This window comes from Vulpes lagopus, chromosome 12 (assembly GCF_018345385.1).
Source record: "Vulpes lagopus strain Blue_001 chromosome 12, ASM1834538v1, whole genome shotgun sequence".
NCBI lineage: Eukaryota > Metazoa > Chordata > Mammalia > Carnivora > Canidae > Vulpes > Vulpes lagopus.
Genome location: NC_054835.1, coordinates 28,447,303 through 28,474,580, shown reverse-complemented (window position 1 = coordinate 28,474,580; position 27,278 = coordinate 28,447,303). Strand labels below are relative to the sequence as shown.

Sequence of the window (27,278 nt, the reverse complement as noted above, 5' to 3'; positions counted from 1 at the left end):
AAAACCAATCTCAACATCTTTAAAAATATTTATCAGGAAAGAGTCTTCTGCAATTAAGATGCTTAGAATAAGTTGTGCTTGGTTTTCCTGAACCATCTTTTGGTACCAGAATACCCCACGGGAAGGCAGGTATTCTACTCTACTTCTGCAAAATTCTATTCATCAGAAAAATTCTAAAAGAGGCTTAATGATACCATTTACTATATGCTTGGAACATTCAATATGTGGCTAGCAGAATTAGCAATTTAATGGAAAAGGCAAGAGAGAATTGATGGGAAATATAAAAGAAACTAATAAAAAGAAAAGTACTGAAAAAAAATCTCTCACAAAATTGAGAAGGAGTTTCCCTAATCACTCTTGTCCATGTAGCTGTGAACTCCCACAGAAACTCACTGTGTGCCTCAGTTGGCACTTGTTATGAACTCTCATGGTGGTAGTTATTTCTAGTATATATCTAGTATTATCTTAAGGTCTCAATTAGTAAGCACCTTGAGGGCAGCAGGTCTGTTATCTTATGCTCCTCTGAGCCCTCTCCAGGGCCCAGCATCGTGCCTTGTACTTGGAGCCCAGTAATATTAAAGCTAAGTAGGGACATGGGGTGTACTGAGGGCCAAAGTTGGATTCAATGTGGAGCGAAAGAGCAAAATAAAAACGTCAACAATAAGGTTGTAAAGGTGTCAGAACACAAATGTGGGTAGGAAAATTGAGCTGAAAAATGAAATTTCCAATCCCATATGATAATTCTTTCCCCACTGTTTATTCCTGGTCAAGGTTCTCTCTTTCTCTTTCTTCTTCTTCTTCTTCTTCTTCTTCTTCTTCTTCTTCTTCTTCTTCTTCTTCTCCTTTTTACCTTCCAGCATCAGCCAGGTGCAGAACAAAAGGAAATTAATGATTTAGTTATTGCTCCAATGCTGAAAGTTTGGAAGTCAGTCAGTCAGAGCCGGCTCCATTGTGTGTCCCTGCATGTGTCAGGCCTTGGTGGCTCCGCACAGAGCACTATGGTTCCAATCACCACAGTGGGGGCCAGTGCTGGACGCCTGGCTTCTAAGCAAGGGAGATGAAAGGCTTCTTCTAATGTAATAACTGACGGCCTCTCAGTGCCGTTTGAACTGTTTACAGACTGAGTTAACGATTACAGGCTATGTGTATCTTGGCCAGGTGCCCGAAATTCTTACCCACCCGTCAGATATTATCAAAGAGCCCTTCCATGCCTGGCTGGAGTCCTTCCAAAGCACCTCACAGAGATGCCGACACAAAAGGAGGAGTGTTCAGAATGTGCTCTCTCTCCTGAGGCCCGGACAAGAAAGTTAGAGTATCAGGCATGAATTAGGTGCTGAGAGGACAGAGTTTCCAGGACTGCTCAGGGAAAAGGTCAAGGTCAGCACTGAGGCCAGATTCTGAGGAACCAGATTCCTCTCTAAGCAGTTTAGGAGATATAGGTAAGTAAGAGTCTTCACTGTGGGCAGCTAGAGATGTTGATGAGAGTAGGGAAATGAGAACCTTGAAATGAAGCAGAAATCTGCACTACACATGAAACAGAAGCCCTGAAGACATTAGAACTGCAAGGCTGGATTTATTATGGGGCAGCATATAGAGGATGGAGGGAAGTATATTGTTTTTTCTGAAAGCAATATACAAGTTGAAAAAGAACATTATCTCAAGACTAAGAAAGAATAAGAGACTTCAAAAATGATAGTAAATAAAGTTAAGAGAAGCAAAGAAGACACCTCTTTATTGAGGTGAGTATCAAGAGACCAAATGACATCTATTTGGGCATTATCAAAATATTTTTCACACAAATACATGCAATTATTAATCATGAGATATAATGGAAATCTGGCTAGCTTGTAACTAAAATATAGACTTAACACCAAGAATACCACAAATATTTTCTGGGGGCAGCATATATTAAAGAGCACTCAAGCCAAGGAACACCACATCTAGTTATTATTTAACTATTACGCTAACTTGTGGACTCCAAAGGAAGATAGTAGGGAATTTCTATTATCTCATTATTAAGTACATATTGGCCCCTGAATACATTTGAAAGTGGCATAAATGGCAGCCCCCACAACTAAGCCTTATAAATCTAAAGTCAATACATAAGACAGCTGTTCATTCATTCCAGAACTATTATCATTACTACAACACCCTCAAATGTGAATACCTGTCTCCAAAGGCTAAAGAAGGGTTATATGGCTTTTTTATTTCCATACATGTCCTGATGAGTAAATAGACATTATATAATTTATCACTAAATGCTCTCACAGGAAAATTTGGGGGCAATGCATGCAACTCATATTCTTTTATCCATATATGAATATAATCCTTATTACATTGTTTCCTTGAATTTTCTTTGCAGCCTCAACTGGATATGGTTGTTTTATTCTCCTGTCCTAACTTACTGAGCAATGTTGCTATTATGGAGCAGCTGGTGACCTACCCTGTGTAGTGGGGGATAGGCCATCATGTTAGGAGATAATTCTTCTATCTACCTTGAAGGGGAGGTGAACTTGACATTACCATTTTGAATGCAGTATAGATTAGGAATGTATAATCTGATTTTTGAGACACATTGTACTGTTTATATTTTCTACATCAGACCATAACCCATGTGTATTTACTTGCACAAGGCTTGAATAGAAATAATTATATATTGTTGAGTTGCTTCAAAAAAGCACTTCCAACATTCTCTAGTCTATTCTCTATATGGTGATACTCTTCTCTCTTAGAGTAAGATTAGACAGAGTTCAGTTTGATTTTTAGAATACAAAAAGAAAAATAATATAAATCAAAATCTTCTTTGCACTGAAATTGTAGAAAGGATATGACTCAGTGGTAAGCTTGAGAGGTAAAATTACAAAAGTAAATCCTATCAGTTGATGTTGAAATTTATGAAGAAATTCCAGATAATCCCATGAATCTGGCCCTATACTCTTCTAGAAAATAGCCTCAAAGAAGGAAGAGAACGTGCATCTAATTTCTCTATATAAGTGGTTATCAATGACTTGATATCAGATAGAATGAAAAAAGTAATGCATTGGATACTGTACAAATGAAAATAATTCAGAAAATCATTAGGGAAACAAGAAGTGTACAAGAACTCAGAGGATGATGCTATTGTAGTTTTTTGTTTGTTTTCTTTTAAAGATATTTATTTAGAGCACAATCAAGTGAGGGGAGGAGCAAAGGGAGAGGGGGTGAGAGCGAGAATCCTTAAGCAGAGTCCTCACTGCACAGGGAGCCCAACTTGGAGCTCGATCCCATGACCCTGAGATCAGGACTTGAGCTGAAATCAAGAGTCAGATGCTTAACTGAATGAACCACTCCAGCACCCTTGTTTTGTTTTGTTTTGTTTTGTTTTTATGCAGAAACAAGATAGTTCAACAATCCTCCTCACCTTGGGGGTTGAGAGTACACCTGCAGTACTTACTATCCACTGCTTACAGCCCTTCCTTTGTAAAAGAGATTAAGACACAATAAGTTCAAAGCAGGCCAACAAAAGGACAGAAGGACTTAGGAGATGATTCCCAGGGAAGGGCAAGGGCCACGAAATGAATACGTTAGAGGATACCAAGAAGGCTATAGTTATCTCTCTAGTAATTGGACTGCTCCAGATGCATGGATTCCACTGGAACACCAGCTGTGTCTTTGAACTTTAGGAGTCTTGGGGGCAAGGATGGTCCTCTTTCATCCTCCCAACTCCTCTAACCTTCAGGGTTGTGAAAATCTATGGAAGCACAATGGTTCAGCTATTTTACAGATATTCCACCTTATCTAGAGAGCTGAAACTCTACCACAGGGTTCTCCAACGTGGGGCATGGTGCTGGGCAGGCAAGTATATCAAGAAGAAAACAAAGTTCCTTATCAGTTTTCCACATAATAGGTTTGCTCTGACAGATTGACAATATATGGAAAATAGATAAGAAATACTGATTTCCTTCTTCACAAGATTACTACTACAGCCTCTCTGCCTTCACTACTTAGTAAAACTGGCAAATATTAAACAGGATCTGAAATTCCTTTGAGGAAAAATATAAGGTAATGGCTTTAAGGCAGCCAAATGGTCTGTCATAGCATGATCAACCCATCCAAAGATTATGGAAAGAATATTATCGATATGAGGTGATATAATGTGTTGGTAAGTTCCTTCACTTTAAACATACGCATGACTCAATTATTTCTGATTAGAGTCCTGGATCCATGGTAAGATGCATCCAAACCTACTATCATAGCAAGACCATAAAGTTATTCCTTCTTTATGAAAAAGTTTATTATTGTGCACACTTAAACTCCTAGAGGTATTCAGTTCCCTGACAATTACATCTATGATGGCAATGAAATCAGAAAGCCATAAAACACAAAAATCTGAGAAACATTCTTTTGGAAGAAAGATCATGTAACTTAGTCCCTCACCATAAAGATCAAGTATTAAACAAACTAAAAAAAAAAAAAAAAAATTAGACCGGTTCTGCCGCTTGAGAAAGAAAAGAAATGTGGTTTCTCCAGCTAAAAGTTTTCTAGATGATGCAGGAACTGCTGCTTAGAAACTACTTTCTAAACAAACTGCAAAGGGATGACTATAAACATTTCATCAACATATTATAATAAAATTCTCTAGGAAGCTGCTTTACCATTAATGATAGAGAAAACTAGAGATGCTGTGATTTCAGTTCATCTCTTTCATTTGCGATATTTTGCAATTTTCTCTAAAATCTAAGCTTTCATTTGATAGGGAGGAAAAAAGGATCTTTTTTTCTGATGGGAAGATACAGCTGTCAGCATGTAACCTGACGTGCAGTTGCCTGTTCATGCAGCCTGCAGAATACTGTCTCCAGATGAAAATAGCAGCAACACACCAACTTATTCAACACAGTTATGAGTGAACATATACAGTGAATCTGGTGCGCTATGATATACCAAGGAACAGGCCAGGTCATCAAATCCCAACCTAAATTAGACCAACGTAATGTGAAGGGATACAAAAGTGATAGTAAATTTTCATAGTGAGAGGAGACATTTGATTTGACAGTGGGCACATATATTTTTTTAATGACCCCAAAATGAAAATGAGAGAAAAGAAATAGAAGGACCATTATGTAGGTTAAAAAAAAAAAATTGGTGAGGAGGCGCAGAGGAAGAGGGAGAGAGTGAGAATCTTAAGCAACTACAACCCAAGATCACAACCTGAGCCAAAATCAAGAGTCAGACACTTAACTGACTGAGCTGCCATGGTAAAAATTCTTAAGGAGATATCAGGCCACACAACTAGGAAGAGATGAGAAAGTAGAAATTAACAAGAAAGAGAAGAAAGCCAGGTCCAACACAGTGAATCTGAAACAGAGCAAAAGACAACAGTTTGAGGTTAGAATTGATCGCTTTCTGCTAAGTAAGTTTAACTGAAATTATGGGTGGAAGAGCAGGTGTCAGGTAAAAGAACACAGGGAGAATGTACCAAAGTTATTCATTTTGCCTGTGACTATCCTTTCTCTCAATAGGCAAAATTTCAAAAGCTAAATAAGTAATTTGGCTTTAGGTTCGCCAAAGGCAACTATTTTCAGAGTCTGGTCCAAGGTTTGCATAGAGGAAGTAGCTTCCCCTAAAGGATGAAAAGTAAGTATTTAGAATATGTACATATATTCTATATTCCATATATATTTCTATATATAGAATATGAGTTATATATATAATGTTATTTATAAGTATAGCCAATACATATTATCCATTCTAATCTAAACACCCATTTTCAATCCTTCCTGTGTATATACACACAAACACATATGTTATCACTATCAGTAGTTTCAGGGTGGTTGCTTTTGCATAAAGCTAAGCATGATGTTAATTTCAAATAATTTTCTATTAGTGGTTGACATAATGTATACCATCCTCCTATCTAATTTCCTATAAAATCTTTGGAGTTTCCTTTGGTTCTGATGAATATTTTCAATTTATTTTTCTACTTTACATTTTTTTGGTCAAAGCTAAGCTTAGAAGCACAAAAATCTGTGTGCATAGAAATGCAGAAATTGATGTAGAGATTAAAAAAATAAATTCCATTGAAAAGCTAGTGGGGGAAAATATATGTGTGTATATATAAGCAAACTTTATTGTAGAATAACCATTTAAAATCCAGAACAAATAAACAAGTCATTAACTAGGGTTACCTTTTCTTTTTTTTAATGAAATATATAGCAACCCTACAAACTCAAAATGATGGACCAACAGCATTAAAACAAAATTGAGCACTAATTCTACTTGATTCTTAAATATAGCTGCCAGTCAGGGAAGAGAATATTCTGATTAGCACAAGTCCTTGAATACAGAAGGCACAAAATAAAAGTTTGTGATTTATTTAGCTTGCTAAGGACCGGAGGAAGTCTTTTAAAATTTAATCTGTACCATAGAAACCCTTTCTAAAATGTATTGGTATACTTCCCTGCCTAAAATACATTACACTAAACATATTTAGACTTTATTTGGTATCTTCAGTATCTTCCAACACTATAAAGATATCATTATGATCATTTTTAGCATGAAATAATTTACATTCTGAAGCATCGGAGGTTGGCTGAACTTATTACGGTGCCCCTAGGAAGTTCTTATATTATTTGTTTTTTAGATCCTTTATATCTGATTCTTCCTTTTAATTTACCTCTAATTCATAAACACAATACGGATGGATATCCCAGTTTATTTGGTATTTATTCTAGTTGGTAAAAATTTTCGTATGAAACTCTAGTTCTATTGGAAGGTACAGAGTTGAAAATAAAAATTCAAATGATCAGATATTAAATTAAGTTTGTTTAGGGGCTCCTGGGTGGCTCAGCAGTTAGGCATCTGCCTTGGGCTCTGGATGTGATCCTGGAGTCCCAGGATCGAGTCTGCGTCAGGCTTCCTGCATGGAGCCTGCTTCTCCCTCTGTCTGTTCTCTGCCCCCCCCCCTCTCTCTCTCTCTCTCTCTCTCTCTGTCTCATGAATAAATAAATAAAGTCTTTAAAAAAAAAAAAGTTTGCCACCAAGATTACCAAACTTGAACAACGGTATCCAAAGACAGAAACCTGAACTATTCACTTTATTTTTTAAAGATTCTTATTTATTTGAGAGAGAGAGAGAGAGAGCATGAGCAGGAGGAGGGGGGAGGGGCAGAGGGAGAAGCAGACTCTCCACCAAGCCAGGAGCCCAATGCTGGGCTCCAGCCCAGAGCCCTGAAATCATGACCCCAGGGAAAGGCAGACATTTAACCAACTGAGCCACACAGGTGCCCCTAAACTATTTACTTTAAACACATTTTCAGACATACCCCCCATAGTAATGGAGGTTAGCAGTCATTCATTCTTAACACCCTATTACTTAGGATCTCAAGACTTTGTCCACAGTGTCAATAAACGTATAAAGATATCAAGAGGTAAAGGTCAAAAAAGAAATCCTGAACATCAAAAAAGGCTGCTGGAAGTGACCCAAAACATCACATGCTGGGCTTTCCTTTTTAATGATAGTGACAATGATATTGAGTGTTTATCCATGCCTTTATTTCAAAGAACTTCAAATACTTTGCAGACATCTCTCACTAATCTTCATTAGGCCTTGGGAAGAAAACAGATTTTCCCAAGAAGTACCTTTAGAGAAGAAGGATGCTTCCCAAAACCAAAACAAGGAAAAACATTTGCCCCCTCCATCTTCCCCATACATACTTGTCTCCTGACTCCTACTATGTCACACTGTGGTTGAAATGGATTATAAGACCATGCAAATGTTGAAAGGGTAAAAATGGTAATTCAGTTTTTTTCTAAGAGAGTTATAAACTACGTGTGTTTAATCACAACAAGGAACAGATAAGTAGAAAAGATGAGAAAACCCATAATTACCTTTATCCCATTATTTACTGTTTTGGGGAGAGACTTCAAATTAGTGAAGTTACAGTATGGAATACAGATTTTCCAAACTGCAGAATACAAGTCTCTGAGATACCTCAAAGGTAATCTTTACCTAAAAATTATTTCTGGGCCACAAATATTGGATAGGTGCTATAACTGAAACTGCTTATTCTCATTTTGATCTAATACTTCTCAGATAGGTAACTGGGAGTCTTGTGAACCTGTGGGGTAATTTCCAAGCAGCCTACAGAAACTTATCTGCTGAGCTTCAAAGAACAACATGTTGAGACCAGAACAGTACAAGCATAATGAACTGGGTAAATTAGTTCCCTTCACAGTCCTGAATGCCTCTCCTTCTGTCCCTTTGAATACAGCTGCAAAGCTACACAGGAAGCTGAGAGCTTCAGCATTCTGAGCAACTGTTTCAGGGCAGCAGCAATTAAAAGAATATTCAAAAAATTCAAAAAGGGAAAATGTAAGAGTGATATGTAATATGCTTCTAGTATCCCTCTAATCTGAGAAGTAAAAACTTAGAAAGTAGCTGTTCTGTGTTGTGTCAGTAATCACCTCATTGATCCTAGAAGGAAGCTCAACAATATAGAACAGCTACATGTACAAAGGTCCAGGACAGGCAAGTGATTCACCATGGCAGAAGCAGGGCAGCAATAGAACTTAAGTTCCTACCCTAGGACCCATATGCCATTAGTCATTCTCTAAGCCATGAAGGCTACCTGTTACTACATCATGGTAACATGTCATCAGCCTTTAGGCCCACAAAAGTTTGAATCTAAAGCACTGTATTTTTAGCTACATAAAAAATAGAAATAAAAAAATAGAAATAGTCTTATTCTTAGTTATTTTAGGATAATGCCAAATTGAATTCAAATAGGCTAACTGAACTTAAATCAATAACTCTTAATAATATTTCTTAACAGTAATTAGGTGAATGAGAAAGAGTTTAAGTCCAATTACTATTAATACCTTACATTTGCAATTTTCAAAGACAATTCTCATTTCATTTCAGGTTGGAAGACAATTACTATTATCCCTATTTAATTTTAAATACTTTTATTTTTTTAATATTTATTTATTTATTTGAGAGAGAGCAAGTGTGAGTAGGGGGAGGGACAGAAGGAGAAGGAAGAAGAAAAGGAGACAAGTAAGCTCCACGCTGAGTGTGGAGCTCCACACTGAGTGTGGAGGGAAAGAGAAAAGGAGAGAAGTAAGCTCCACACTGAGTGTGGTCAATCTCAAGACCCTGAGATCTTGACCTGAGCAGAAACCAAGAGTTGGACACTTAACTGACTGAGCCACCCAGGCATGTATTATCCCCTATTTTATTCATGAGGACAGAGACTCAAAGAACTTAAGCAATTTTCCTTAAGGATCAGAGCTGAGATTAAAACACAAGACTACTAGGGTACCTGGACGGCTTAGTTGGTCAAGTTGGACTCTTGGTTTTCAGCTCAGGTGGTAATCTCAGGGTCATGAGATTGAGCCCCACACTAGGCCCACAATGGGAGCTACACTGGGCTCCACATTCAGTGTGGAGCCTCCTTAAGTTTCTCTCTCCCTCTCACTCTGCACCCCATTCTGTGCCCTCCCTAAAATAAATAAATATATATTTAAAAAAACCATAACAAAACACAAGTCTACTGATAGCTCTGTTCACTGTAGGATGTTGTCACTCATTTTAGAGCACCCCTTATGTCTTATTACTATATCATTATATTTGAATACTGTGCAAAGAGCACTATTTTGTGGGCATATTCCTTTTTTTTTAAGATTTTATTTATTTATTCATGAGAGACAGAGAAAGGCAGAGACACAGGCAGAGGGAGAAGCAGGCTCCTCGCAGGGAGCCTAATGTGGGACTCTATCATGCCCTGAGCCAAAGGCAAGATGCTCAACCACTGAGCCACCCAGATGCCCCAGTGGGCGTATTATTTTCATTCATCTGATTGGTGGCAGAAATTATGTTCTTAGGCCAGAAGGCCTCCAGTTACACATAAAGTTAGAGCACAGTGAAGTAACTACCCTAAGGGAACCCAAGATACACTCTGATAATTCAAAAGGAAAATGTCCTAATCCAGGAAGTTAGTTGGCCTCCAAAACAATTGCCTCATCAAGACAGCATTCAACTGGTGACCCATAGGGTAACTTACATTTCTGGAAATGGAAAAAAAAGCAAGGACAAATGGTTAGCTTCTCCTAGAAAACACTACATGGTGTTCTGACTTTGGACATAATGTTCCTGATCTCTTTTAAATAGATCATATTCTCCTTCATCCTTAGCAGAGGCACAATTGCAGAATGCAATTTCTAAATAATAAATTACCAAACTGATCCATCATCATTGGTAGATCCTGACAAAAATCTCGAAACCAGTGAACCAGAAAGTTACATTGCCTCCATCTGATAAATAGTAAAATAATCATTGAATGTGATGTAAAAGACTATCTTAGAAGTCAACAGAGAACTAGTATGAGTCCTCCTGAAATTAGGACATCCATGTTTTTGGGTGTATGCACCTACTGTTTAGGTGCCAAATACTATAATTTCTGGGTAGAGTTTGGCTACAGAAGAAAATCAGATCTTCTGGCAGCACTTACAAGGCAGGTGCAGTCATAAAGAACTTGACTTTTGATTCCATTGTCTCTGCCAGGACAGGTGGTTTGGTAGAAGTATGGAATCCTGCCAGACAGGCTCCAATTCAAACTTCCCCTTAGAAAACAAAACAATAAAAATGGAAACAAAATGCCAAACCCTGTTCCATACCTTTAAGACTGACATTGGTGGAAAAACTAGGGCATTTCATATAATGTTATTAATTTGGTTCAAGTACACATCAACTCAGGAGAAATAAGATTACAGTAATGAAAGGTTGCAGGTTCAGCTCTTCCCTTTACAGTTCAATTCCCTATTCCCCCTTACAAACGTTTAAAAAGGGATTCTTAAATTTCAGTGAATTTTACCCATATATTCTTAGTGTAAAAAAAAAAAAAAAAAAGACAACCCAAACTGTAATTGAATACCTACACAGGAGTAACACAGGCAAGTTAGTTTAACACTGCTGAGTGGAATAAAAACCTCTGGCAAATCTTGCCTATCCCATACATCCTGACTTACCTTCCTAGTACAAACTAGTGCACTTAAAATTTTGTGAGAATGAAGTGGATGATACACTGTCTTTCTCTAAAAACCTAGAGCATATTAGTTTAGAACAGAGTAAAAATATAAAGGATTGTTTTTCGTGTCAAAGAAAGACAATTGACATTTTTACCAGGTTTGTCTTCAGGACAAGCCTTTGTGATTGACGATGTAGGTTCCTAACCACAAAGACACAAGAAGGCTCTGAGGAAGAGTGCTCAAAGAATCCTTGTGGCGGGACTAGAGCTGCCACTATTGGAAACTGTGAGCATTTTTGGTGTTCCTGGAATTCTATTTCCAACCACTACTTTGTGGTTACAATGAAGGGACAGAAGAGATTGGAAGTCTCCTAGACCAAATACTCTCTTCTGTTCATAACCACAGAGCCAAGATTAAAATAACAAGAATGTACTTTGCCCAGGATACAACTCTGCCTAAATCTGTCCTATCCGTCACTTTATTTTTTCTAATTCTTGTTTTTGTTGTTGTTAATCTACTCTAAGAAGCAAAGTCAGATAATCTATAAATGGATTCCAGAAAAGCCTGGAAAAATTCATGGATTCAGAAGATATTTTAAAAGGAGCATAATCTCTTAGAACAACAGCCTTTAAATGTCCTGACTGCAAGAACCAAAATATTAAATTAATCATTGTTCTGATCCAGAAAATAATTTCTTGAAGTTACAATGTTAATTCTCCCTAAACAATAAATGATCTATTCAGGTTCTAGAGATGAGGCTGTGAAGCTAGTACATAACATGGTTGTGCGTCTTTATGCCTGAGTCAATCAAATAGTTTAAATCCAGAAGTAAGTTCCTCCTTCATTTACCTGCCAAGACCTGAGTTCAGGCCCTCAGGGTGCTGAGGTTTTCCTTTGTGAGAGAAATGACATCATCAACACCTCAGAGACAGCAGGGAATGCAGGGAATGTGGCTCCTGACATTGGTGATATCATCAACGACCCTGGGAGAAACCCCAAATTCCCAAAAGTTGAAATACTGAAGGTTAAAAAAGATTTATTTATTTATTTATTTATTTATTTATTTATTTATTTATTTTGTCATTTCAAGTTTACCAATAGATCTTCATGTTTCCCAATACCAGGTTTTAAAAGGGCAGGTAGAGTAACGGTAAGTTCCATTAAGAACCTCAAGAACCAAACATACAGGAATTAAGTCCAGATAGAGCTATTCATCTCATTTGTATCTTACTGGAGTACAACCAATCAAGGAGGAGTATACACTCAGTTATATTAGGCTCTCTCTGAGATAAGTATATTCTTTGGGGGACTTGCTAATGTTGCAGGTTTGCATTCAGAATAAATTCTAGGCACTCACATAATCCCCCGTCTCCTCCAAACTTTCTTTGATGTCCAACAACCAAGGACAAGGATCTTTGATTATAGAACAATTTCTTTGGTTGGAAGAAAATTCTTTGCAGGGCGTGAACAGCAGGAGAAAGAAAAGATTTTTCTGAAGTGCAAACTAGTTGGAAACCCCCTGGGGAAAGAATCAGATTCCCAGTCTTTGAGAGGATGGGGCCTGCCTGTACAGGCTGCCTCTGCTGCAGGCCTGTAAGAAGGAGCTTTTGTGTCTACTGTATCGCCCTCAGCAACAGCATGGCAGCCCCCCCCCCCTTTTTTTTTTGCCAGCGGAAGTTTTCCAGCTCTGGGGGATATTCAATGCAGAAAGTCACGGTTTAAATAACAAGGCATAGTTATTAATCAGATGGCCCCATTTCCACTCTTCCCAGATGCCTCCAGATGCTTACAGACTAGAGCTCTATAACCCAGCCCCACACACAAACACCTATCAGTTGCTCTGAAATCCTAAAGTATAATTATTCAGTTTATCCCTGATAATTCAACTTCACAAAGTATTTTAGAATCAGACACATCATCCTTTTACTACTATGGCCCCGATTGGCTCTAGGTTATCAGTGGCTTTTCCAAGCCTTTTCGAAGGTTCAGATTCACTTAGATGGAGGTTCACGATTGAAATCAGTGTGGTTTGGTCACTGCGATCCTTTGATGAAGAATTTAGAATAAGGGTCCCCAATTCACTACAGATATTTTAAAATATAAATCTACAGAGGAAAACTCATTTTTGCATGAGTTTATTTTGTGAACAAAATATATTCATGAACCATAACGATAGGACCAGAGGACTGGGAGTGCATCTGAGTCTGATGCTTCATTTTGCTGCCAACTTATTGTGTGGCTTTAAGGAATTTAGTCAGATTTTTTGTACCACCCACCAAATAAACTTTATCTCAGGGGAAAGAAATAAATAAGCAAGTTATATGTCCCCCTAATATAATAAGTCTATTTCTAGGATAAACATAAACTCCCAATGTTTAGAGTTAGAAAGGATCTTAAAGATTATTTGGTTACCTTATCACATACCCCAACAGATAATAGGTTATGTGACTTGCTTTTTATTTTTATTTTTTTTAAAGATTCTATTTATTTATTCATGAGAGACCAGAGAGAGAGAAAGAAAAAAAGGCAGAGACACAGGCAGAGGGAGAAGCAGACTCCATGCAGGGAGCCTGATGTGGGCTCGATCCTAGGTCTCCCTGGGCTGAAGGCAGCGCTAAACCGGTGAGCCATCCAGGCTGCCCCGTGACTTACTTTTTAAATGGTCATAAGTCACCTATGGACTTTTCATATACCCACAAGAGATAACTAAATTCTACATAATCTCTAATGGTGATAAAAGACATGATGCAAAACCATACAGTTTACTAACTTCAGAGCAGGTAATAGCCTACTGTTGTTGTCATAGCAGACACATACATTCTTCTAGATTTAGTGTTTATATGCCTCATATTAAAGTCACAACACATTTTAAATAATTGAAATAACAGATACTGGTGACCACAGTCAAACATTTTTTAAAACCTCAGTATTAGAAATAAATTTTGCTAAACAGAGGTTATCTTCAAATACTATTCTCCTTCTACATAGTATTTATTTCTTCTTTTATACAGTCTGTAAACTAAAACTGAGCTAGTGAGATTCTCAAACAGAACTACTAATATGTTGAATTCTGTTTAAAGTTAAATTTTCTTTTAATTTTACCACAACTAAACAGGAATTTCTCATACATTTTAGAAAGTTTGTAATTTGAGAAGAAAACCATAATGTTTATTTGAAATTCTAAGGAAAACACTACAGATGGATATTATACATACAGGAATATTTATATAGGCAATATTATAACCTATATTTAACTGATAACAGTGGAAATTAGAAGGTATGACTGTTTGGCTCATAGTTGTCCTCTAGCTTTACGCTACTTGAAGGTGCCTGGGTTAAAATCTTATGTTTTTTGTTTGTTTTTTCTTCAGTCCTAGAGGACTGTGAAACAGAACTACCACAGTCATTTGAAAGACTCCCAAGAGAATAAAAATTGGTGTTCTAAAGCATCCATGCCTACATTTCTCCTTGGCATTTATCTTATACTGTCTTCTGTTGTTTTCCTCAGTAGGATTAGGGTAGGGTGCTGTTCTTTGTATTCCTACAGGACTGCCACAGTGTAGGAGATCCATCTTATAAGACATTGAGATAATCTAGTGCAGTCCCCAGTCTCAGTAAGGTTCTTGGCCAGATTTCATAAAAATTCTCTACTGCTTTGAGGAAACAATCCAGGTCATCAGGCCATCTGGTGTACAGTGATTCTACAGCAGAATAAATAACATACCCATCATGTAAAATAATGCTAAGTTGTGGTAAGGTATTTGTTCACTTATTATAAAGTATGCCTTCTGGTTGACTAGGATCAAAGAAGAAAGAGAACCTATGGCAGTCTATAATATCTTCTTAATGGAATGCTCAGGGGAAAGTCTCTGCCAATATCTGCTTTTAATCGCCCTGCAATGACCCCCCCAAAAAAGTTTAAAATAAATAAATACGGCTTGGTAAAAATGCTGGCTAGTAAGATAAGGCAATAGATTGGCAGCTCTTTGGCAAACTACTAATCTGCCTATTTCTTCATCTGTAAAATAAAATGATTGGATTAGGTGTTTTTTCTAGTTTAAAATTTGATGATTATGTTTTACAAATGGAATAGCCTGCCCTGTATTTTACCCTAGGTAAGGAAAACTGAATAGGATTTAATTCTAGTATAAGACCAATAAAGTCCTCCACAAAGTTTTATAAAAACTTGGCCACAGAATTGTAAAGTCAGATACCAATATAGTTCTAAGCAGAAGATACAAAAATGAAAGAATCTGAAACCTGAATCACATAAAAGATTTCTTTTTTCCTTTTCTCTCTCTCTCTCTCTCTCTCTCTCTTTTTTGAGTGGATAATTAACAAGACTGTACAAAATGGTTTACAGAAAAAAGAATGGGAATCCATAATCTGTTTTTAGGAAATAGCAAGATCAATAGGCATAAAACACTAAGCCTGCAGTCTCATCCAGATTATTCTACGAAATAACAACAGCAATAGTATTTCCCAATTATCATATATTATATATACATAATAGTACCCTTTTGATATATAAGCATGCATAAAATTGGTAGGCACATGATAACTAAATATGCTACCTAAATTACAGTTGTATTATGGCTGCTTTCCATCATAACAGAAGTATCCTAAACTTTTAAAAAATGAACAGTGGTCTTGAAAATAATTACACTGCCGTCTTAAACAATTACTACTGCCTCAGATTCCAGGGACCAGAATTTCTAAATAATCTAATTTCCTATCTCCAAGAAAAATGTGAGACTGTGTTCATAATTCTCAAAAAAGCTCTCTAACTTAAATCACTTTGATTATTTTGGTGTTTCCAAATTTGCATATTAAACACAAATTGTAATATATTAAAAGTATCAAACAAAACAAAACAAAATATATTCATGAACTATAATGTTTAGAACCCAGATAAAAATTAGAGTAGGTAAAGTAGCTTATCTGCTATTTTTAAAAATAAATGAGCAAGCAACAATAAACTTTTTTAAAAAGATAAAAAGTTTTCCATTTTAGCAAACAGAAATTTAAGTGTCCAAGGAATTCTATCCTAGGGAAAGCAATAGAGCTCAAAGGATTGAAACCAAAAAAATAGAAAGTAACTAAAGTTAGTTTTATAGCCTATGTTTTTTGAATTTAGTAATCAAACAGACACATATACCCACAAACATTTGGAGAGCACAATTCCTCTACTAAGTAAACATAAGTAGATCCTTGTCATACCAATTTTTGCATCTGAGGTCATCTTAGGTCAGGCCATCCATCTTATAACTATATCATAATATAGTTGTCTGTTTGACTTCAAGTAATATATACACTTTTGCTTTAAAATTTTGTTTATTGGGATCCCTGGGTGGCGCAGCGGTTTGGCGCCTGCCTTTGGCCCAGGGCGCGATGCTGGAGACCCAGGATCGAATCCCACATCGGGCTCCCGGTGCATGGAGCCTGCTTCTCCCTCTGCCTGTGTCTCTGCCTCTCTCTCTCTCTGTGACTATCATAAGTAAATAAAAAAATAAATAAACTTATAAAAAAAATAAAATTTTGTTTATTTTAGAGAGAGCGAGCATGTGAAAATGGGGGGGAGGGGCAGGGAGAGGGACAAGCAGACTCTATGCTGAGCACAGAGCCTGACAGGGGCCCAATCCCACAACTCCAAGACCATGATCTAAAATCAAATCAAGAGTTGGCCACCCAACTGACTGAGCCATCAAGGTACCCCTATACAAATACTTTTTAAATTAAGTAAACTGAGGGTAAATCGGTTTTGAGAATTTGGTATTATTAAAATAATTGGGATTAGTCTAGGATAACAGTCATTGATCTGGAATCCTTAGATCTCTATATCTTTCAATTCACTGAGGTTTTATGAAAAATTATATGTTAAGTACATGTGGTCAGCAACTTTTCTCAAATCCTCAAAGGTGTCTGTGACACCAAAAAAGGATTAAAAATCACTGTGTTAGGGTATCTCAAAACCAGAATTGGGAACCAAAAGCTTACAACCAAGAAAGTGAAATCCTTTGGATATATCCCAATATTTTATAATTACAGATTTAAAGTCAGTACCCCAATAAATCTTTCTTAGAAAATTAGAATTTATGGGACACCTGGGTGGCTCAGTGGTTGTTCCACTGCCTTCAGCTCAGGTCATGATCCGGAGTCCTGGGATCGAGTCCTGCATCAGGCTCCCTGCAGGGAGCCTGCTTCTCCCTCTACCTGTGTCTCTCATGAATAAACAAATTTTAAAAATTGAAAAAAAAAAATAAAAAATTAGAAGTTCCTAAAAAGCAGAAGTTGGTCTATCTATTAAACCAAATAAATGCTGTGTAAAAAACACTGTGGAAAGGAGCACCTCAAACATATTGATTATACCTATGTTTACAATTTGGAAGCAGCAATCAAGGAGATACTAAGCTGTCTGTAAGTCAGAGGAGTAAAGGAATAAAGCGTGTTATATCAAACCCAAAGCACTCAAAATAATTGACCTCGTAGTATACTTAGAAATGTGATGACAGGGGATCCCTGGGTGGCGCAGCGGTTTGGCGCCTGCCTTTGGCCCAGGGCGCGATCCTGGAGACCCGGGATCAAATCCGACATCGGGCTCCTGGTGCATGAAGCCTGCTTCTCCCTCTGCCTGTGTCTCTGCCTCTCTCTCTCTCTCTCTCTCTGTGACTATCATAAATAAATAAAAATTAAAAAAAAAAAGAAATGTGATGACATAAATAAGTCTGTTTCATCCTAAAGTTATCTCCCAGCTACTAGAGTTACTCAGCACCACAATCTTGTTCCTTATATTTATTCAATAAATAATTATTGAATAACTATTATGTCTAAGGCACTAAGTATATTAAGGCACTACTTTCCAAGAATACAGCTCTGAACTAAGGAGACAAAAGTCCCTACTTCCATAGAACTCATATTCCAATGAGGGGACAGAGACAAGTACAAAAGTAAAATATTATAGTATGTCACATGGCCAAAGCTTATAAAGAAAAACGAAGCAGGGAAGAATATGAGCTCAGGAGGAATGAGGCCTTCCTAGACTTCAGCAATGCTGAAAAAAACAATGAATGCAGATCAGAGCATGGGCTCATTGGGTTTGAGACATAAAGTTGGCAAACTGTTTCACCCATAGTTTTTTGACTGAATTATCACACTGAACAGCATAGGCCCAAATAGAGTAGATATCTCAGCCTTTGACAATATTTTAGCTTTTTAGAATTCCCATTCCAGAGAACCGATCCCAGAGAAACCCACATCCTTGGATACCTTAAAAATTGGACTATTCATCTATCTCCTGCAAAGAAGACTGGGTCTATCCCTGTGCAGCTTTGTTCTTGGATAATTTATTTGCTTTCTCTCTCCCATTATGTTTCCTTTTTTGTAAAATGGAGTAAATATCACTTGTTCCTATTTGGCTTGCAGGTATTTGTAAATCATTTTAAACTTCTTGGAAGAAAACATAGAAAATCAATGGAACATCATTACCACACTCTTCTCTAACAATACCCTCCCTGTACTACCAATTCTGGTTCCTAACAGGACATTTATAATAGTATAGTGTTCATTTATAACACCTTTTTCCTCAACTGTACTTAGCAATTTGAAGGAAATAAGAGGGAAAAAAAGGCACAAAAAAGTTCCAACACTTTCCAGTGAGTAAAATGCAAAAGCCCATCTATTAAAAACAAAAACAAAAACAGGGGTGCTTGGGTGGCTCAGTCAGTTAAGCATCTGACTCTTGATATCTGCCCAGGTCTTGATCTCAGGGTTGTTGAGTTCAAGCCCTGTGTTGGGCTCCTAGCATGGAGCCACTTAAAAAACAACAAAAACAACAAAAACCAAGAGCCCCAGAAACGTCTTTAATACTATATAAAAAGTAAACTATGGCTGGGGTGCCTGCGTGGTACACTTGGTTAAGCATCTCACTCTTGGTTTCAGCTCAGCTCACAATCTCAGGGTTGTGAGATTAAGCTCTGTGTAGAGCCCCACATCAGGCTCCATGCTGAGCACAGAGTCTGCTTAGGACTCTCCCTTTCCCACTCTACCTACCCCACACTCTCTCTCAAATAAATAAATAATCTTTTTTTTTTTAAGTAAACTATGGCTAATTTTTACATAAAGAAAAAAATTACAGCACACATGCAAACACTTTACTGCAAAAAACAAGGAAATGTCTACCCCCAGAATCAGCTAAATAAACACTAAATAGCCTGATAGGTGTAATAGCCAAAGGTACAGCTCATTTATTGATTCCTATTAACCACAGAGACTTATGAATTTGAATTTACAAAATATTTGCTGGATTTCCACATGAAATAAAGAACTATTATGTATACAAATCTGTTTTATGGGTGCTTATAAAAGAGATACCTTCTTAACTTGAAAAATTATCATTAAAAATATTCTGTAGCTTTCTTCTCCCCTCTGGGTGCCAGGCTTCTAACAACAAAGCCAAATCAAGAGAGGCTCTGAGCTAGGACTGTAGAAGGCAAGTATCTAAGATTGTTAGTAGTGCACACAGCGGAACTGTATCTGATGGGTGTACTTCTGACTCTGTTCCAAAGTCAATTATAAATTAATTGGTTTTTCTGTACCTCCATTCATATAAATAACTGAGAGTTGACTGTGCCTTGAATATTTACTCTTCTTTTAAAGGCTGGTCTCAAAACAAAATCCCAAAACTTTGAAATCTTTACTTCCAAGGGGCTCCAACTTGTGCATTCAGTGCATATGCTATTTTAAAATTTATGATGCCAGGTTCCTGTATTAGATGGTTTACCATGGTCTGTTATAAAATGAAGAGAAAGCTAATGAAAGCTGTTACATGAAAAGGTAGATACTGATTAAATAAACAATCTGATTTACAAATATCTTTGCAAATGAAACACAAATGAGAGAAAGGGAAGGAACAGAGATTATTAGAAATTAGCAGGATATTGGGTATTCTGGGTCAACCTCAGAAACCAGTACTCATCATTTTCATTCCTTTCTAGTCTGGAAATAAATGAATCATTTATATATATAGCCCACACTGGTATTCTGTTCATTTGTAGCATTCTTTGATGCCCAGAATTTTAGAGCTGAAAAACCTTGGGCTCTAGGGTTCACGCTTCCAACTATGCCACCTACTAGCCACATGACCTTGGCAGATAATAACACTTTGAGTCTCAGTTTCCTTATCTGTCAAATGTGAAGAATAAAAGTTTTGTACTTCTCTCACGAAGTTATTATGAGGATGCAATGAGCTAATAATACATGTAAAATGACTACCACAAGTTTGCAATGCACTATTATATTTGAGTCTCTCATTTTTACAGATGGGGAATCTATAGCCTAGAAAGGTAAAAACCATTTCGTCCCAAAACACCCAACTACTTAGTGACAGAGTCAGAGCTAAAAGTCATGTCCCTTGAGTCACAGTGTAGTCACTTTGTCAACTATAGTTACCTAAAGCATTGTCTCTCTGGCTTTGGCCACAGCCTTAATCATAAAGATTTCTCTCCCTCCTCAAATTATTCATTTCAGGTTCTGACTACAAATAAAGCAAAAATGCAAAGATAGGATAGCTACATGTTGACTAAAAGGTAAATTAAGGGGCAAGCAGAGACAATGCACAAGGGGGAATTTGTCCAGGAGGTGTTCACTGCTTGTGGCCAAAAGCTAACCACCACAGTTCCCACTGTAAGTCTGAAGCCTCAGGACAGTACATTTTAATCTTGATCATAACTTTATCCTTGAGTCTAAGAAAATCCAGGACAACCCGCTGAGCAGGAAGAGTATGACAATCAAAGAACGTTGACCTCTCATGCTATGCTAATAGGAATCTCGCTCTTTTGCTTTGAGGAAAAAGATCGATTTTGAGTTGTCCCTCTGTGTGACATTTATAAGGAGTAAGAATCAAAAAAGAAAATAGGACTATAATCATTTATAGAAGTGGTAGCAACCATGTTACTAGAAATAATAGAAACAAATCTTGACAAGAGTAAATAAACCAGAAAACTGGACAGTTAGACAATGCATAAGATCTACCACATTTTCCATCTACAGTGGTATAAACCAGGAGAAAAAAATATATATTTTTTCAAATGAAAAATAAAAACAGTAAAAAATTATACTCACCATCATTTAGTCCTTTTTATCAGACACAGACAAGGAATTAGGAGATCTGGAAAGTTTCCCTGACAGGGATTAATTGAACAAAATATAAAGAAATGTCAGGTTTTCTGAAACTCTCTGGGAATTCCAGAAACCACAACAAGAGTACTGTTTTTTTAAATCACAGTTCTTGTATCTTTACATTTCCCAATGCATAGCACCCCCAATTTTACAAGGCCTGACTACATCTTTAGAGACAATCAACCTTAATAGGCAGCTAGAATAATTCATAGGCAGAGGATACATAAAATTATCTAAAATTCATCAAAGCCAACAGAGAAGACTGCCTTCAGATTTGTGACACAGGGTACAGCTATCTATCAAGCAAGCTGAAGTGCAGCAAAGCACAGCTCTGAGAGATGCAAACTTCAGTTAAATGGGAGGCTTGGTTAACCACAGTTGAGTAAACCTGAGCTGCAGTGTAATCTGATAAGGAACAAACAGCATGGATTCTACAAGTGTAAACCATGTGTCCCTAACACACTAGAGTTCTTTGAAAGAATTAATCAAATGGCAGGTAAAGAAGAACGGGTGCATATCATTCAAAAGGTTTTTGTATTTTTAAAATAAAGTCTCTCAAAAGAGGCTATTAGGAAAATTTAGTAACTATTGTGGATTAAAAATTGACTCAGAGACAGTAAACCAGGACCAATATTGATAGTATCCAGTGATTAATATTAGCCTAGTATACAAACTTATTAATGACCTAAAAAAGAGGCTTATGTGAACAGAAAAAGTGAAGAAAGACTAAAAATTGCCAACGATGCAAAACCACCCTCTAATAAAGCATTTAAGGCCTTGCTAAATAATAGATACAATGAAATTCCCCCTTCACTAAGTAAAGAAACAACATTTAAAGTATACTGATAGGTTCAAAATTAACAGCTAAAAAAAAAAAAAAACAAAAAACAAAAAACAGCAGAATTTACCAGAGTGAGAAGAAAGGTAGAATAGGAGAAGATGTGATAAAGATTGGTAAAATAATGAATGGTAGAGAGAATCCCAGCTAGTCTCTGTTATATACCTTTTCCTTTATAAATACACAGAGCTTTATAACAGAAGACAACACATTTAAAATAAAAGAGACACTATTTTATGTATCATAAATTTTTTAAAAAATTTTTAAAAGATTTTATTTATTTATTCATGAGAGACACAGAAAGAGAGAGAGGCAGAGAGACATGGGCAGAGGGGGAAACAGGCTCCACGCAGGAAGTCTGATGTGGGACTTGATCCGGAACTCCAGGATCATGCCCTGGGCCAAAAGCAGGCACTAAACCGCTGAGCCACCCAGGGATCCCCTGCATCATATAATTAACCCATGAACATGCCGCCACAGGACATTAATAAGACACATAGCTTAGTATGGCTCCCAAAGACCTCAGATATATCAAAATATGGTTCTATAGTAAAATTAGAGATAAAAATGAAAATGAAGCACATACATTCATTATGCTTCAGGATATTAACTAGGCAAAGTCAGGAAGAAAGTTTCCTTTCCAATTATATTCAAAATGATTTGTGATTTCAATCTGTAAGTATTCCTTTTTTAAAAAAATATTTTATTTATTTATTCATGAGAGAGACAGAGAAGTAGAGATATAGGCAGAGGGAGAAGCAGACTCCCCACAGGGAGCCAGACAGGGGACTTAATTCCAGGACCCCAGGATCATGCCTTGAGGACCTGAGCCAAAGGCAGCCGCCCAACCGCTGAGGTACCCAGACGTCCCTTTACCTATAAATATTCCTAATTCCATCCTAGAGTTTAAATGAATAAATAGGCTCTTGTCCAAAAATTCTTTTGCCATTTTTTCCAGATACATTCTTTTTTGCCTATTTTTCCATTTCATCTAATTCTTCCACTTCATTTAACCCAGTGTCAAAATATTGCCTAAAAAGTGATCTTAAAGAACCACAAAATCATATAATGTAAAATCCCATGTTTGGAAAAGAGAGTTCTATAATTTGTTAAATTTTCTCACCTTCTTTAAGTAGACAACAATTTAAATGCAAACAATACTTTGGTTCTGTTCATATCACAAAATTAAAATCTGAGGCTGGATATTGAAATAAATCATATTTAATAACATTTTAACCTATGTCCAAGAGCTATAGCAAGAGCCGCCCATTTATAAAATGAATATTAAGCAATAATCTTTCACAGTTCTATGGAATAAGACACTAGAATGCCACAGTAAAAAAGTACAGCCCTTTAGGCTCTCTCTTCACCATGGGGAATGAGCAATTCACCTATGAAAATCTATGGCCCCAGTCAGTTCATAAATTTGATACATAAAGAATAGGCTATGAATGAATTATAGGCAAAATTCACAGCGTAAAAGCCTAAGAAACTGTGTCTGAAAAGCTTGGTGGGTGAACAAAGAACAAATGTTGAAATAAAAAGTTTTCAAAATAAAATTATGTGTAGACAAGACCAAAGGAGGCAATTTTACACCTTGTGTCCATTTTGTAACGTAGTCCTCTCCATTTTGGGGTTAGCAATAGAGTGCTCCACGTGGTATAAAACCAGCTGTAACATTCAAGCTTGATTGAATTTTAAAAGTGATATGATGATCAAATACGTTCCAAAGACATTCTAGAATCTCAGGGTGCTGCTGACCATTGTAACCTCCTTACAATTGTATGGCAACAGATGGTAACTAGACTTACTGTGGTGATCACTTTGTAATGTATACAATATCAAATTATTATGTTGTACACTTGAAACTAATGTTATATACCAATTTTACCTCAATAAAAAAAAATCAACCTCCTCAGTGTTCACTTCAAATTTAAACAGGATATAAAGTCCGATCCTCGGGTCAATTAAATATAAGTCTATATATTTAATCTATCAAAAAATGGGCCCCAGAATACATCACTTGCAAAGAATGGCCTTATTACATGGATCTAAAAAGACAATGTAATATCAGCATTAAAAATAAGCAGATGATCTTCTAAAACATGGAATTTTATATGTTTCTTCTTCAGTATAAATTAAGATTTTGTTTTAGAAGGCCAATAAGGCAATACCCTTAAAAGATAAACAAAACTAAACAGCAGAAGCTCTTGTATTTGATTTGAGAGACAAAAAAGAAGAAAGGCATATTTTGGACAGATGGAAAGTGAAATATAATAAATTATCCTTACCTGCATTAATTTGCCTTCTGCGGGAGTTATTTCAGCAACACCAGCAAAAACACCTTCCAAAGTGAGATTCAGTTTTCCTGTGGGGTCCATTTTCAAGGGGATCACTCTGATAATAGCTTTCTGCTCTGCTGATCTTTCAGACTCCACCGCTGCTGCCAATACCAGTCCTGTGCGTCCAAAGCCTGCCTGCAGGGTAGCCATCAGCAGCCAGGGCCAGAGGGCAGCCAGCTGCAGCTGGTGGCTACCACTCATGCTACCAGCTGCAGCAATGCACTTCGGCCATACATACTGCTTCCACTAGCTAATACCAAATGCAGGTTCTCAGATCCAGACAAATGGGAGGAAAAGACAATTTATGCTTCAGTTTCTGAAAGCCAAGTTGTAGTTTTGGCTCTTCCTTTCTCTAAAATAAATTCCCAAGAACAGGTGGCATTCCTGATCTGTCAGGGAAGAAGAGGGTGTTTTCAGCCCACTTCTGCTGCAGATATGTCATTTTCTCCCATCTTCACTATGATTTGTAAAGATATCACCACTTCTCTTTGGAATTTCCAACTTTGCTTGAAGTTGAATGTCACATCCTGAATTATTATTATGTCAATTCACTTGGTGCTGGTCTTCCATATGCATCAAGTTGCTGAACCGCTAAACCCAATGTTAATGAACAAAACAAGGCAAAGTAAACAACTAAAGCCATGCATTGGAGAGGAGAGTGAAAAAAGCCAGCTTGGAAAATGAAGAGATGGTCCTTCCTAAGCCACAAAATTGTCAATGGTAAAGGAGAGATTTTTTTTTTTAATGGAGGAGAGGGTACAATATTTCAGGCCACACTTCGAGACATGTCCAAAGATGCTATGACATGTATTCAAAAATTTTCACATTAAACTTTTTTTAGTGTAGCCAGAGTTCTAGGCCCATTGAATTTATACTTTTCATGAAGTTAAATATACTATCATTTTAATGTTCTACCTAAATTTGTCTATAAATTAGATGCCAATTTATATGTCTTCACATATTACAGGATAATCCTGAGTTTCATTGCCTTTTCCAACTTTCAAAATCATAAGAGTATTTGAAAAAGTTAGCTTTCCAAATTTTTTTCCAGTTAAAATTGATATTTCTATCTTTATTTTCCGTTCTATCTTAGGGATTCCAGCTTTTATTCTCCTGCTTGAGAATGCCAAGCACTTTGATTTCCCATGAGATGCTTTTGGAAACTACTTTATTATCCAGATCTTGTAATCTGTAATTTTCTACGTTCTTAGGTAAAACAAAGGACTATTCCTAACACGTTTTCAAATTCTTTGAGGGGGTGGGGAATAAAAGATAGGGGGAGTAGGGAGGTGATTAGTCTACAGGCTCTAAGTAGAACATCCTGAAAAAGTAAAAATAAGCCTGAGTAGAGCAGATCTGTGCTATTTCTAGGCACACTTGAGAATTTAGGTCTTTGTACAAACAAAATCTTAGTTCTAAGATATTAAAATGTGTACCCTTCAGGAAATAAAAATGCACTTCAACCACAAAGCCCGCTGTGTTCAGAGGTCAAGTTAAAAAAAAAAAAAAACTTATAAAGTCTTCGGAATAAGTGTTGAAAAGCCAAGCAATTGAACATGAACCTGTTATATAGATCCTTCTCTTTTGCTGAGGCAGAGGGAGAAAAATAAGAATTTCAAAAGAAATCTGCAAACCTGTTGTGCTGTCGGGCCCACCGGAATCCACGGGGGTGAAACAAATTCAATTATGCTTTTATAGGTCCTGCTCAAAAAAGGTTTCAACTGCTTAACCAAGTACAGCTCATTCTTCCACCTTCTTACTCTGCAACCAGATCAAGGGCCCCACACTGCAGGTAGGTGCCGAGAAATTCCGCAGCCTGAAAAAATAATCCATGCAGGTCAAAGGCAAACATTTACTCCAGGCTTAGAGCTACTGTTCCCAAGAACTCTAAAAGCACTTATAAAGGATCCAAAATCATTTCTGAAATCTCCTTTCTAACAAAAGTTCTTTTTCTCCCCGAACAGCATATAAAATGATCAAATCCTGAGAGAGAAAAGAAGCAAAGTAGCAAATACATCAGCAACAATTCACTACCAGGAACACAGAAAATCCCAGAGGGAGAAAGCAGTGTCTCTGAATCATGGATGGGCTTGGAAAGTTCGGAAAGATTCGAGTGCTTCCCTTCCAGAAAGACAATTCTGGATCAACTCCCTAGAGGAGGAAGCCTGTGGTTTGTAATTGGTGTTCTAGCTCTGACTCCCTCCCCTGGGACTGCAATCACGCTCTCTACCTGCTGACACAAAGTGAGGGTGGAGCAGCTAGAGGCAACCACCCGCCCCCCTCCCCAGCCCGCCCCTCCTCCTGGCTGGCTAGGGCGAGGGCTTGAGTGCACGCACACTTACAGAGCCAGACACGTTCTTTTCCTCTCCGCTCTCTCAGCTCCCCTACTCCCTCTATTGAGCCACAGTCAAACTGCATCCAATTCAATGCTCAATCATTTTCTCTGGGTAAGCAAGCTACATGTCAAACAGGTATCTAGGCAGTAGAACACACCCAAGAGAACATAAACGGTGGTATAATGAAATAAAGGGAATAAAATAATAAAAACCCAGAACATGAAAGAGTGGACACAAGATTTTGCAAATATGAGTTCAGAGGGATTTCTGCTCTTTTTGGATTTTAGCGTCTATGAATGGCACAAAGCTAGAATAAAGTGATCCAGTGCTATAGTACTTATTGCTGTCTCATGTATGCTACCCCGGCAAGAACCCTGTCCATTTTGTACATAGTTTTTCTTCAGCTTTTACTTATTTAAATTCAGGAGCTCGGGGATCCCTGGGTGGCGCAGCGGTTTGGCGCCTGCCTTTGGCCCGGGGCGCGATACTGGAGACCCGGGATCGAATCCCACGTCGGGCTCCCGGTGCATGGAGCCTGCTTCTCCCTCTGCCTATGTCTCTGCTTCTCTCTCTCTCACTGTGT

The 27,278-nt window shown here is 37.3% G+C and overlaps 1 protein-coding gene across 8 annotated transcripts in view; it reads right to left on the bottom strand.

Annotated features, from left to right (window-relative positions):
• RNF43 (ring finger protein 43) overlaps positions 1-26,705 on the bottom strand; it is a 63,981-nt gene extending 37,276 nt beyond the window's left edge. The window contains exons 1-3 of one of the 8 annotated variants that reach the window (XM_041725515.1): positions 24,309-24,446; positions 21,123-21,181; positions 11,853-11,986 (exon numbers count right to left, since the gene is read on the bottom strand). Coding sequence is in view for 6 of the 8 variants with exons in the window: in XM_041725509.1 (XP_041581443.1) it covers positions 24,309-24,560 (252 nt within the window). In the remaining 2 variants the exon portion in view is untranslated. Of the gene's footprint in view, positions 1-11,852; positions 11,987-21,122; positions 21,182-24,308 lie in introns of all 8 variants that reach the window. The other 7 variants (XM_041725509.1, XM_041725511.1, XM_041725510.1 and 4 more) reach the window with 7 other exon arrangements.
• Positions 26,706-27,278: the final 573 nt, after the last annotated feature.